At 38.4% G+C, this 13,868-nt stretch overlaps 2 protein-coding genes across 3 annotated transcripts; both read left to right on the top strand.

Annotated features, from left to right (window-relative positions):
- The first annotated feature begins 411 nt into the window (after positions 1-411).
- On the top strand, positions 412-3,539 carry LOC115699269 (eukaryotic translation initiation factor 5). 2 transcript variants are annotated; one of them, XM_030626603.2, is made up of 3 exons: positions 412-673; positions 1,514-1,534; positions 1,727-3,539. In XM_030626603.2, exon 3 carries the CDS (start codon positions 2,087-2,089, stop codon positions 3,401-3,403), a length of 1,317 nt encoding a protein of 438 aa, XP_030482463.1. In that variant the 5' UTR covers positions 412-673; positions 1,514-1,534; positions 1,727-2,086; the 3' UTR covers positions 3,404-3,539. The 2 variants fall into 2 exon arrangements, with proteins under 2 accessions (XP_030482463.1, XP_030482462.1); XM_030626602.2 differs by lacking the exon at positions 1,514-1,534 and having other exon boundaries at positions 427-673.
- A 4,316-nt stretch (positions 3,540-7,855) lies between these two features.
- On the top strand, positions 7,856-9,658 carry LOC133030914 (uncharacterized). Its single transcript, XM_061103959.1, has 2 exons — positions 7,856-8,134; positions 8,222-9,658. The coding sequence occupies exons 1-2, from the start codon at positions 7,937-7,939 to the stop codon at positions 8,600-8,602; spliced, it is 579 nt and encodes a 192-aa protein (XP_060959942.1). The 5' UTR covers positions 7,856-7,936; the 3' UTR covers positions 8,603-9,658.
- The last annotated feature ends 4,210 nt before the right edge of the window (positions 9,659-13,868 follow it).

Consider the following 13,868-nt stretch of genomic DNA (forward strand, 5'->3'; position numbering starts at 1 on the left):
ATATTCATGTACGTTATAGGTATTTAAGATATCCTACAAAATTTTGAAAAATTTAGAATAATTTACAATATAGAAAACAATGTTCAAACAGTCTATTTTACACGCGTATAAAATAAAATAGTCACACGTGCAACACACTGTTTGAACATAGTTTTCGGCGTGTTAAACTTTTCTAAATTTCTTAAAATTTTGCAGGATGTTTTAAATAACTATAACGTACATGACCATGAGAAAAAATTTGACTAAAAAATTATTTCGAATGTTAAAACACATAGGGATGCATCAATATATCTATTTTAAGGGAGTGCATTGTAGAATTTTCCTTAAATTTATAGTGATTATTTATTTATTAATTTTTTTTGAGAGCGTAGTGTTTAATTTTATTCAAGAATTAATTAATAATATTGCCACAATTTTTTTTAGACAATATATAGATTGTAAAGTTGAAGTAGAACACGCTGTTTCCTCCTTGGAAAATATCCTTTTTCCTGTTAAAATTGAAATTGTCCCCTTTCACGCTCCAACCCTATGCATATATAAGACACACCTTCGCCGCCCTTCTCTCTCTCACAGCTCATAATCTCCTTCTCTTTCTTTTTTTCTCTCTTGCTCTTTCCTTGGCAATAGATCGAATCGAAACCCTAATTCTTGTCTTCTCTCATTACAATTACAGGTATCCCTAGCTCTCTTTTATCTTACTTTCAACTTAATTTCTTATCATCTCTTTTCTTAGAATTTAGTTTGTTTCGATCCGTCAACGTTTTCATTGTTTCGATTTTGTTTGTTTACTCGTATTTGGAAATAGCCGATGTTAGGGTTTTTATGATTTACGTGATATAAGGAAAAAAGAAAAATTAAGAAAAGAATGTTGTGCTGCGTGTTCGTAAAATGTATGCCTCCACCAAATTTATACTCTTCTCAATATTTCTGTCTAGCTTATTATGCTGCGATGGAGATTTACTTTTATATGATGAGCATAACTATGGGACACCTAATTTTATTGTATGCTACCATGGACAAAAATTTTCTTGGGTCTTGTTTTTCAAATGTTTATTTATTCGCATATATGATATCTCTTATCATGTATGAACATTCACTACCTTCAGGGCATTGATTTTAGTATTTTATGTTTGGCTATGGGTACTTGGTATATATTTAGTTTGATTTAATTTTATTGAATCAATATAGTTTATTCTTTGTAGAGTTTTAATTTTTACTTGAGCTGCGGTTTATTATTGACACAAACAATGTTTTGCAATAGGGAAACTAGCTATTGGGATTCTTTATTTACTAACCGTTTCCCGAGGGCTTAATTTATTGTCTTGCGTTATTGTAATGCACTATGATGTATTTAAGTTAACCAATGCATGACTGTAAATTTTTCTCATATGGAATGGGTGTGTGTTGATTTATTTTTTGTACTACTTTTCTTTCCACAGTTTAATTTGTGTGCAGTAGCTCGTATTGATTGTCTACTAGTTTACCTTTTCATTTTTTTATTTTTTGTTCTCAGGCCCTCAGCCATGCTGGTAGAGTTACGTCGTGTTTTAAAGTGTCTTTGATTCACTATAACCATCTTACATGTGTTGTTGTCTAATCATCAGTTGTGATCTTTGTCTTTAATAGTTTTTCACTGGATTTAATTTAACATTTTCCTTATAATTATCAGAAATACTTGTATGTTTACAGTTCTAATTCGAAATATCCTTGTTGTGAAACATTGCAGGTTTTCTGTTGTCTGCTGCTTTTCAAGGTGAATTTGTGAACGTTGTAATTTATTTTATGTCAGAACAGGCCATATTCTTTTTGGAAACAATTGGGTTGCTTGGTGAGTATTGTCCTTCATCAAGAAAAAAGAACAGGTCCTTGTCGAAAGCTGTTGGCTGTATGCATCTCGGGCCATTTGAGGAATACTCTTGGTGTGGTTGCAAGTGTATGCAACTTTTTCTTTTTGCTGAAGATCAATCCATTTTTGTTGAGAGATTCCTAAAAGGAAACACTTCGGCTGCTTATAGTCATTCTAGCTTATCTCTACTGTGACATCCACTTTTGTTCTTAAATTCCAACTCTATTGCTGAAGTGAAAGATGGCTTTACAGAACATAGGTGCATCAAACAGTGATGATGCCTTCTACCGTTATAAGATGCCCAGAATGATTACAAAAATTGAGGGCAGGGGAAATGGCATTAAGACGAATGTGGTCAACATGGTTGATATTGCAAAGGCTTTGGCAAGGCCAGCATCTTACACGACAAAGTATTTTGGTTGTGAGCTTGGAGCCCAGTCTAAATTTGATGAGAAAACTGGAACTTCTCTTGTTAACGGGTCCCATGAAACTTCTAAGCTAGCTGGACTTCTTGAAAATTTTATTAAGAAATACGTCCAGTGCTATGGTTGTGGAAACCCTGAAACTGAGATAGTGATTACAAAAACTCAGATGCTCCAACTGAAGTGTGCTGCATGTGGGTTTGTGTCTGATGTGGATATGAGGGACAAGCTTACCAGTTTCATTCTTAAGAACCCACCTGAACAGAAGAAGGGATCCAAAGACAAGAAGGCAATGAGAAGAGCTGAGAAAGAGCGAATGAAAGAAGGAGAGGCTGCTGATGAGGAACTAAAGAAAGTGAAGAAGGATGTGAAGAAAAAGGGCACATCATCAAAAGATGGCATTACGAAATATAGCACTTCCAGAAAGAAAGCAGGTGGATCTGATGATGGTTATTCATCACCGCCGCACAGCTATGCTGATGATAAGGTAGAATTGGATGATGATGATGATGTTCAGTGGCAAACTGACACATCGCTCGAGGCAGTTAACCAAAGGATTCAAGAGCAGTTGAGTGCTGTAACAGCTGATATGGTTATGCTTTCTACAAATGAGCTAGACAAGAAGACCAAGGCAGCAACCACAACAAGTGATAGTGCTCAGAATGGAAACTCAGTTGCTCCTCTGAAACTTATTGATGAACTGAAGGCAAACATAAAGAAAGGCGCTTCAGCCAAACAGCTGCAGTCCCTTCTAGCGTCTTCTCCGGAATCAGCTCAGGAAAAGATGACTCTTTTGTTTGAGGCAATCTTTGACGGTGTTGAAAGAGGGTTCACGAAGGTAGTGGCCAAATATAAAAATTACATCGCTGTGGCTGCTGCTGAGGAGGAGGGATGTCAGCTGCTATTACTTAAAGCTATGGAGGCATTTTTCAGAAGGTTGACATCCAACTCTATGAAAGAAGTTGCGCTGGTTCTGAAAGCATTGTACGACGCTGACATCCTTGAGGAAGAGGTCATAATTCAGTGGTTTGAAGGAGGATCAAAAGGAGGCAGCAAAGACTCTCAGATTTGGAAGAATACTCAACCCTTCATTGATTGGCTTCAGAGTGCTGAGTCGGAGACTGAGGATGAATGATTACTATGATGTGCTTTATTTGGTTTTTCTTTCTGGGACTGAATTATTTCGTGTGTTGTTTAATTTTGTCTGCGTGGGTATTTACAGACGCCTCGTACTATTATTATTGTTTTAATGTTTGTAACCGTTTCCTAAAGCTCTTGTTGGTTCTCCTTTCTGTGTTTTGTTGTGGGAGTTGTTGAGTGATCTACATATGGTGATGTCGTTATACTTCGAATGACATTTTTATTGGGGCTTTTAAGCTAAATATAAACTAGATAACCGTCATTTTTTTTTAAAGAATAATAGTATTTTCGCTACAAAACTTTTTACACTAAATTTTGTCCGGATGCTTGTTAAATAAATTCTTGAAATATAACTTTTATATTAACTTGTATCCGACTAATAGAATAAAATATATTTTTTTTTTCACTTTTATAACAATTTATATTTATATTTTAGGAAAATTTTGGACTACTTTAAAAGGGATATACCGATACACCTTTTTCTGTTTTAGTTACCGAAATAATTTTTTAGTTAAATTTTTTCTTATAGTCATGTAAATTATAGTTATTTAAGACATCTTATAATAAAAATTGTGTTCAAGCAGTGTGTTGCACGCGTGACTAATTTATTTTATACGTGTGTAAAATAGACTGTTTAAACATTATTTTCTATATTATAAATTATTCTAAATTTCTCAAAATTTTGTAGAATATCTTAAATAGCTATAACGTACATGAACTAATTTTTTTTTCTCGATACCGAAACAAGTAGGAGTGCATCAATATCTCCCTTTTACGGGAGTGTATTGTAGAATCACCCTATATTTTTTAGTCTTTTAATACTTAACTTAATAAAAGGTATTTTTATTTTTTACATTTTAAAATAATTTATTTTTTTCATATTTATGAAAATTTACATTAACTCATATACCAATTAAAATTTACATAAAAATACACATAGTATTTAACAAAACAATTATTATTTTTTTTTTAAAAAAAAAGAAATTTAAAATTTAGTATGTAAGATAATTCTCTCAAAAAAAAAAAAAAATGTTAAACTCTTATAAAATATTACATAATATATATTCAAAAGAGAATACGTTGATGACAAAAATTAAGTATGAATTTGCTACTCTTAATTTTGTTGAAATATCTGTTATCGGAGGAAGAACAATTAAATTTGAATTTCTTGAAATAAGGGAAGCTTTAGCTTGTGCACAATTGAAAGAAAAGGGCGTGAAAATGCCTTTTTCAAAGGGAAATTTCATATTTTGGCCCTAATAAAATACTCAATATCAAAATTTAGACTCATTAATTTTTTGAACAAATTGATTCCTCTAATTTGAAAAAGTTCCTAAAATACCCTTAAAATAAAATTTTCACTCTCTCTCTGACTTTCCCTCTCTCTCTCGCTCTCTGACTTTCCCTCTCTCTCGCTCAAAGACTTTCCCTCTCTCTCGCTCTCTTCACGAACCCACACGAACCAGACCAACGTACCCACGGCGTCGACCACGAAACCAACAAACCCACGCCGCCGTCGACCACCCACGAACCCAACCCCACGAACCAAACCCACGAACCCAATCGACGAACCGAAACCGTCTGTCGATCTTCGACCCAAACCGACGCAAAACTGCCGTCGCCACCACGAGGAGAAACTGCCGTCACCACCCACGAGCAAAAACCGTCGCCTACACCACCAAATTCAGTCAAAGGTAAGATTTTTCTTTTGAAAAAAATATATTTTTCATAGATTTGGATGCCAATTATTGCATGTTGTTCAGATTAGTGGATTTTTTGTAGCTTTTGTGATCTTTAGGTTGTAGATGTTAGTGTTTCAATGAAATCTGTGTATATTACAGAGTTGTCGATGACATATCGATAGGATGTCGATAGATTGGGTGTCTGTTTGAATTTTGCTGTAATTTGTATGTCGATAGGATATCGCTTGTATGTCGATAGGATGTCAACATAGTAGTTTAAGTGTATTTCTGCCCTATATTGTCGACGATTTGTCGACAGTATGTCGATGGTATGTCGATTAAATTAACTCGTTGATTGTTAGGTTGTATTGTCGACTGAATGTCGACAGTATGTCGATATGTTGTGTAATTGTTATTTGATTGAATTTATGTTTGCATTGTCGACTGAATGTCGATTGGATGTCGATTGGTAGTTTAAATGTATTCCTGCCCTATATTGTCGACGACGTGTCGACAGTATGTCGATGGTATGTCGATTATATTAACTTGTTGATTGTTAGGTTGTATTGTCGACTGAATGTCGACTGTATGTCGACAGTATGTCGATATGTTGTGTAATTGTTATTTGATTGAATTTATGTTTGTATTGTCGATTGAATGTCGACAGGATGTCGATATTTTGTCGACATAATAGTGTTGTGTCTGCTTTTGATAATGTCGACATAATGTCGACGGAATGTCGACATAATGTCGACATATTTTTAAATTTTTTTGGCAGCTTTATTTATTTGTTTTTTGTTTTTTCAGATGGTTCCCAGACTCATTATTCCAGCACCCGAGCATTTTACTGGCCGCGTCACATATAGAGGCACTGGAGTGTTTGCAAAAATCAAAGCTCGGTTTGAGGAGTTCAACCTTAATAACACGGCGAAGGAAAGCCGTTTCGGGAGCTTTTGGAATGCCGTACCCTTGACATTCTCCTCAGTGTTATTTCACCAGCTGATGCTCCACAAAATGAAAGTGGATGCTCAGGAGGAGTTGAGGATGCGGTTTTATGTTGGTCGGAAGGAGGTCAAATTCGGGGTGCTGGAGTTTGCACTCATTACAGGCCTGGACTTCTCCTCGGGGCCAACAGAAGAGGAGAAGGCTGCGCAGGTCGCGCGCTCGGGGTCAGACCGATTGATCAATAGATATTTCAACCGGTCTGATAGTGTGAAGACAGAAGCACTCCAAGATAGGTTCACAAACTGTCAGAACCCGGAAGACTTGTACAAGCTCGGCTTGTGCTTGTTTGTGGAGTCAGTGCTTCTGGGTCGCGAGGCAAACGCGCTGATTACGCCTCACATACTTAGATATGTGGAAGACCTCGAGTTCTTCTTCTGGATTCCTTGGGGGAAGCACTCATTTGCCAGACTCATGCACTCGCTTCAAAAAGACATGTTGAAATAGAAGGCCAACTACGAGAAGAAGCTGAGTTCGGATGTTCAGCACGAGTGCAAATACACAGCATATGGCTTCGCACCTGCAGTACAATATTGGGCGTACGAGGCCATTTTGGAGGTTGGGAAGAGGTATGGCACGAATCACGGGATTCGGTTCCCCAGGATGCTTAGCTGGACGAGCAAGGGCGATATTGGGAAGAAAGACGTCAGCGCATTATTTTCTAGACAGGTATGATTTTCACTTATGTTCAGAACAATTATTTAACATAAATGCTTGTAATAAATGCTAAATGGTTTTATTTTGATATTTTTTGAACCATAAACAGAATCTTGAAGTGGTGAAGGGGCTACTTCCACGGACAGAGGAGGAGGCATTTGTGAGGACCATATCTTACGATGGTGTGGAGAACCTGGTTGATGATGGTGTGGATGACACAGAGGCTGAGGTAGGTAGTCAGGTACCAGAGACTCAGGTGCCAGACACTCAGGAAACAGACACTCAGGTACCAATTTTTGGAACTTTTTTTTTATGTCTTTATTTTTTATTATTTTTGTTTTGTGATATTTGTTACATTGTGGAATTATCGTATGCTTACCGTATTTTTTTGATATATATTTTTTCGGGCGCGGTTCGAACCTCGGCCCGGTGCACCATCTTCATCGGGCGTTCGGGTGCCGAGTACACCGATTTAGTGGTGAGGTTGGATAGGATCGAGGCCGACACTCGGGGTACGTATCTTTGCTCATGTCGAGCTGAAGAAGGCATACGAGACCAGCCATGTAGAGCTGAAGGGTGGTCAGAACGTAATTATGGAGCAGCTCAGAGACATATTGGCCATGTTGAATCGTCCGCCAACGACAGCTTCAACACCGGAGGCCCCAGCAGATCCATCTACCCCACCACCAGCTGCTTCACCCCCAGTAGAAGAGGAGGAGGTCTTCCCCGACGATTACGATCCTTATGAGGGAGCTCCAGCGACTCCGATCGAGGCACAATCTGTTATCCATGTACATGACACCGAGTCGCGGTGGGTGAGATTACGTCGATAGAGGCACAACCTGCAGTGGTTAAGAGTCGGAAGAGGAAGAGAAAGCCTCCTGTATGGTTCGGTGACTATACGGAGATGAAGAGGAGACATAGGCCATCTTCGACTTTTGATCCCCTGGAGCCACCGGATGAGAAATTGTTAACCACTTTCCGAAAGTGGTGTGTTGGACTCATTCCGAACCACCGACTTCGGGATTTGAGAAGTGGTGATTACGGTCCAGGATTCTTTTGGATAATGCTCACACCAAATGAATGGCTTACAGATGACGTAAGTAAAGTATTTTATAATATTACTTCACTTTACAACTTTATGTGCAATTAATATATTTTTTTGTCTAACTGACATTTCCCTTTATATGCAGCATATAGATGCAGCAATGCATATGCTGAGGAGGCGACGCACCGACTATCCACTGACATTTCCTCAGAAGGGTGTCATTCTCTCCACATTCGTGACCACCATGATCAGCAGTGCATGGACGAGCCACAGGGGTCCGAGGAAAAACTTTGTGTGGGAGGATTATATCCTGGACTACTGCAGAGGGGTTCATAAGGTATTGTTTTAGTAAGATTTTAAATGTTAATTGTTTGGGAAGATTATTATGGTTTGTTAATTGTTTCGTTGTTCTCTGTAATTACAGTCCCAAGTCTTTGAGAGATGGAGGGGTAACGAGTTTATTTACTTCGTTCTGAACCTTCCCGAGGCAAGGCACTGGGTCACACTTGAAGTCGACATAGAGCTGTGGAAAATTAATGTCTACGACTGTGATTCCAGCGTCTGTCATTGGACCGCCATGGAACCCATCCTGAAGACTTGGGGAGAACTGCTACCCTCGCTAATCCTTGCAACCGAGGAATTTCCACATAACAGCCAGATCATGGCGTTAACTAACAGGGACATCACGGTGCTTCCAAAAATGCACTCGACTCGAGCCACTCACGACTTAGTTCCGAAGTCAACAACCAGGTACATAGCGATAAAAAAGTACTATAGTATTAAAATATGTTTTACGTTAGACTGACTTTACATTTTATTTTGCATTTAGTGGTGATTGTGGCGTCTATTGCATTGAGTATGTGGAGCATCTCATGATGCAGCGTGGATTGACCGATGTGACGCCAGACCGGATAGCTATGTTTCATCAACGGTGGTGTGTTGATTTATTTTACCAAAATGTCGGCTGATTATATGTGTAATTATTGGGACATTGTATATTTTGTGTAATTAACATTACAGTTATGTATATATAGACTTTCTTTTCGTTCAAATTTTGATAATTATTCGTGGTTTCAAATATAAAATATCAATATTATTCAACAAAAATAACTATTACACCTAAAAATAATTAATATGAACTGTGGTAAGTAAAAAAAGATATATGTTGGGAGAATGTGCGCCGTCAGAATCCCATGCATGGATGAATAAGGATGATTTATTGTACTACTGAGAGTTACAAAGAAATTAAATCAACAATTTAGTAGTATTATTATTATAATATAATTCTAGGAAAAGAGAGCTGCCAAAAACGTACACAGAGCGAGAATGTGGGAATTTAATTGCTTGTTCTCTCTTAAATTATTTGATTTTTTTTTTTTAAAAAAAGTTGGAAATAATTCGTGCCTCATTTAGATATATATATATAATTTGGTTAGCACATGAAAATAAACCAAATGATGACAAAATATGCATCATTATAAATTAGTTCATCACGTACGCTAACCTACCTTTTTTATTATAGCTTTAATTAATTTTATGGCCTATAGGAGAGGCTGTACAAGCCTGCATGGCTGCCATGTGTAATATTATCTTGCAATTAGAAGATATGCACGTACAAAGCCTTATTAACTGAAGCATTATCATCATTTTAGCTCACTTTTTCTTTTTTACACATAATTATTTTTTTGAGAAATTACACATAATTATTACACTACAATACGTACAAGACGCCTCAAATGCGGGCTTTGCATGTTGCTCTGTTGTGGCCTGAACTGCCACAGCGGCTGCAGTTTCGTGGTACAGAACCTTTTTTATCACCAGACGGGAAACGGTTCTCCCGTCTTCTTCCAGCGTTGCTTTTTCTTGGACAACCTACAGGCTTCTTTTCCACAGGTATCCCAACTTTCATATTCTTGATGTGTTCTGGGAGAACCCAATCATCCTCGTCACCAGCAAGATTGATGGTATCATCGTAAATCTTCCTCCACGTTTCTTTTGAATAATAAGGTGAGCAAAGCGTGTACACACTTGTGTTCGTTTTCAATGCCGCGGCACATGCATGAAGGCAAGGGAGTTTCAATAACGTGAACACACCGCAGGTGCATGTTCTTTCAACTAGATTCACATCACCACCTCTTTCACCGTTAGGTCCCCTACCAACGTTATACAAATTGGCTCCATTTCGTTGGACGCGCCTGTACCTTGCATTTTCATGAATTTTTGCCAAGTTTTTTTCAAAGAGCGTGGCCAAAGGGGTGGTACATTTGTCAGCATTTTCGAGGCGATCAGCGAACCACGATTGGAGTGTGAACCTGATAAATTCAACCAAAGTAGTTATTGGATATTTCCTGAACTCTTCTGTGACACTATTGAAGCTTTCAGCAGCGTTGCTCGTCATGATGTTGTATCTATCGCCCAAACAATAAGGGTGAGCCCACTTCTCAAACCCTATACTCTCCACATATGCAGCAATGGCCGGATTCATCTTTCTAAGCTTCTCGAACTCTCTATCGCATTCAGTTTTCGACCATGCGTAAGCAACATTATATATTTGGTTGGGAAAAGCATCAGTCTTGAATTTGGCGTTCACGTTCATAACAATGTGGTGATAGCATGCACAGTGGACTGCTTCGGGAAAAACGAGTTCAACAGCATGATCAATGCTTTGATGCCTATCTGACACAAACACTAAGTTCTCAACCACGCCAATTGCTACCCTCAACTTCTGTAAGAAATACGTCCAGGAGTCGTTATTCTCACTGTCAACGATACCATAAGCAATCGGCAACAATTGGTTGTTCGCATCGTATGCCACAGCAACTAACATTATACCGCCGTACTTCGTCTTCAAGAATGTGCCATCGATACTCAAAACAGGACGACAAAAAGAAAAGCCCCTTCTACATGCACCGAGTGATATAAAACAGTACTTGAACCGCTCATCCTCTAAGTACAAGTCAGTAATGGTACTTGGATTCTTCTGTTCCAGCATGTACAAGTACCCAGGAAGCTTCATGTATGAAAACTCAGGCGTACCCCTAGCATACGTAAGTCCCATCTCCCTGCACCTCCACGCCTTCACATAACTCATACTGATACCATAGTTGTCAAACATGTCCCTCTGTATGTCTTTAGCCTTGTACTTAGTTCCATCTTGGGTGTACTTCCCCTTAATAAGGTGGCCAACTACCCATGGTGCTGCTTGACGGTGATCTGAACGTCTCGCATTCAAGTTACATGTGTGTTCATTGTGAAATACAGTGACCTCAAAGTTGTCAGAATGCATCTTCTTCCTCCCCCTCAATCTCCATTTACAATCTGGAGCCTTGCATGTAACGTACAACACATCAGGGGATGACTTCTTCACCATCCACTCGAAGTTGTTATTAAGTGCAAACCTACCCACTACTTGTCTCAGTTCTTCCTTGTTTTCATAAAAATTACCAAGCTCTATCACCCCTGCTTCCTTACTTTGTAAACAAGTAGTTAGCTCATGATTTTCCATTATATCTTCCTTTGTCCACATGGGAGCTTTGAACTTGGTACAAACTTCAAAAGAGGAGAACGTTGAGAACGTTGCATGACGAGCATGTTCTTCAGTTTTGCCTTGTCGACTACTGCTAGTTCCAGGTGTAGTGCGATTTTCACTACGAGGTTGTCGTTCTCACTGTGTACCTTGGTTACTCGGTACACACTCTAACCTCAACGATGGTCCCGCTAAGGCTTCATCGAATGTCAAATCATGTTCATCGTCCATATTCAAATCTACAATAGGATCGTTATTGTAGAAGGGTGTATCGAACTCTTCAAACTGATGAAATCCTGTCGCTTCTTGTTCTTGCCCTACATTGGTCGGAACCTCTAAATTGGTCGGAACCTCCTCATTCACACCAATCCCAACATCTGTTTCGGGAACGCAAGACCCTACCACACTTCGAGGGAGAGGATTAGTAGGCGGCGTAGGCTCCGAATTCCCAACTTTTCTCACCTTGGTCACGAATAATGGCATAAACTCTGTATTTGACATTGTTGCCCTCATCTTTAAAAACGTTCTCAGTTGGCGTTCTCTCTTAATAACCTCTGGCGCAACCATTTTTCCCTTCATGTACAAGGAACAAATCTCCAACTTTAAATCATACGCTACCGGATCAACTTCCAACTCTTCATATAAAATTTGTCGCAGTTCTTGTAGGGTTGTCTCAGTTGTAACTGTCAACGTCAAGCTGCTATTTGCTTTGTAGATCCAATTATAATTCTCACATAACCAAACACCATCGTACGATACAACAAGGAACACTTTCTCTCCTGCAATTGCAAACCAAAAAAACAAGGTGAGTAAAGGAAAAAACACCCAAAAAAACATAAAAATCGACACCCATCGATATCAATCGACATAATGTCGATAATCACAACATCAGAAATTAGGGCACCAATTGTCGACATTGTGTCGACATACTATCGACATAACGTCGACAACAACACCAAGCATGCTCGCCATCGATATAACATCGACATACCATCGACATTTGATCGAAAAACACACAGTGTATGCGTTTCGTGTTTTACGGTTACACATTTAATGTTAATAAATTTTACCTACGTTCCCAACAACCCTTCCCAACTGACACGTTGCATGTCAGACACGTGTCCAATCGACAAGCTATCGACATGACGTCGACATGTTATCGACAAATGAGTTAGCAGTGTCACTAAATTGGCATGTTGTCGACATCATGTCGACATAGTATCGACATTCAGTCGACAAATACACCATTTCATGCGTTTTACCTGTACAGTTACACATTTAATGACCATTAAATTTTCCTACATTCCCAATATGTTTACTGCTCTATAAAAGCAAATCCCTTTCTTATTCATAAGTGCTCTTGTCTTCTACTTCTCTCTTACTCTTAAAAATTTCTCTTATTCTTAAGTTCTAAATATGGCCCCAAGAAAGAACAAAGGCAAATTCCCCATCTTAACTCCGGAAGAGCTGAAGCAGGAGCCTGATGTTGGCATAATTACTCCTGAAATGCAAAAAGTTTTTGACGCCCAAAGAGCTTTCGAAAGAGAACGATGTGGGAACAAGTTCAGGTTCAGGCAACTTGAAGCACATTTTTGCAAAACTGGTGTATGGCCGGCTCCACCACCAGGGTTCCCCGAAGGATGCCGTCGTTGCAAACTAGGCATCTTTAACGGTAAACCGGTGAAGCCTGGAACATTATGCAAGTATTGCAAGGCTCACCCACAAGCCAAAGAATTTTAAAAAAAATAATTTGTTATGTTATGGCTTGTGGTGAGTTTTATTTAATGTTTGTTTTTTTTTTTTTATGAACTTTATTTTCTGTTTATTTTATGTTTTTTTTTATGTTATGTTATGTTTTTTTATGAACTTTATTTAATGTTAATGTTATGTTATGTTTATGTTTTATTCACGGTTTTTTTTTCATTTGCATCGATATTTTGTCGACATGATGTCGACAAAATATCGACAACTTCTAAAAAAAAAGAAAAATGCTTGTTGTCGACATGCTGTTGACAACTGTCGACAAAATGTCGACAAATAGTAAATACCATGTTGGTTGCATGATGTCGACAACATGTCGACATTATGTCGACATAACGTCGATAATGGTCGTCACTGACCTTTCCTTTTGCAATCATCGACAAACCATCGACAAAGTATCGATATATCATCGATAACACTGGAAAACCCAGAATTCGACTGAAAACCAGATCTGCCAGATCTCAACAATTTCAGACCAAAAAACAGCAGTTCCAACAAAATAACACACATATAACAATTTTAAACTACATAAAGTCAAACAAAATACTTAAAACACAACTTACCCATTATAATGGTGTAAGATTCTTGAGTGATATTGGGTTGTGCTTCGGTTTTCCACCAACACCCACCGAGAAAACAACCATTCAAGAGGGAAGAGAGAGAGGGACGAGAGAGTGGGACGGACAGAGAGAAATTTTTTGATAAATTTTTCAGTTTTTTCTAGAGAGAGAGAGTGGTGCACGAGAGAGAGGGAAGAGAGAGAGAAAGACACCACCGTTGGTTT

Source organism: Cannabis sativa, chromosome 9, assembly GCF_029168945.1.
Source record: "Cannabis sativa cultivar Pink pepper isolate KNU-18-1 chromosome 9, ASM2916894v1, whole genome shotgun sequence".
NCBI classification, from domain to species: Eukaryota; Viridiplantae; Streptophyta; class Magnoliopsida; order Rosales; family Cannabaceae; genus Cannabis; species Cannabis sativa.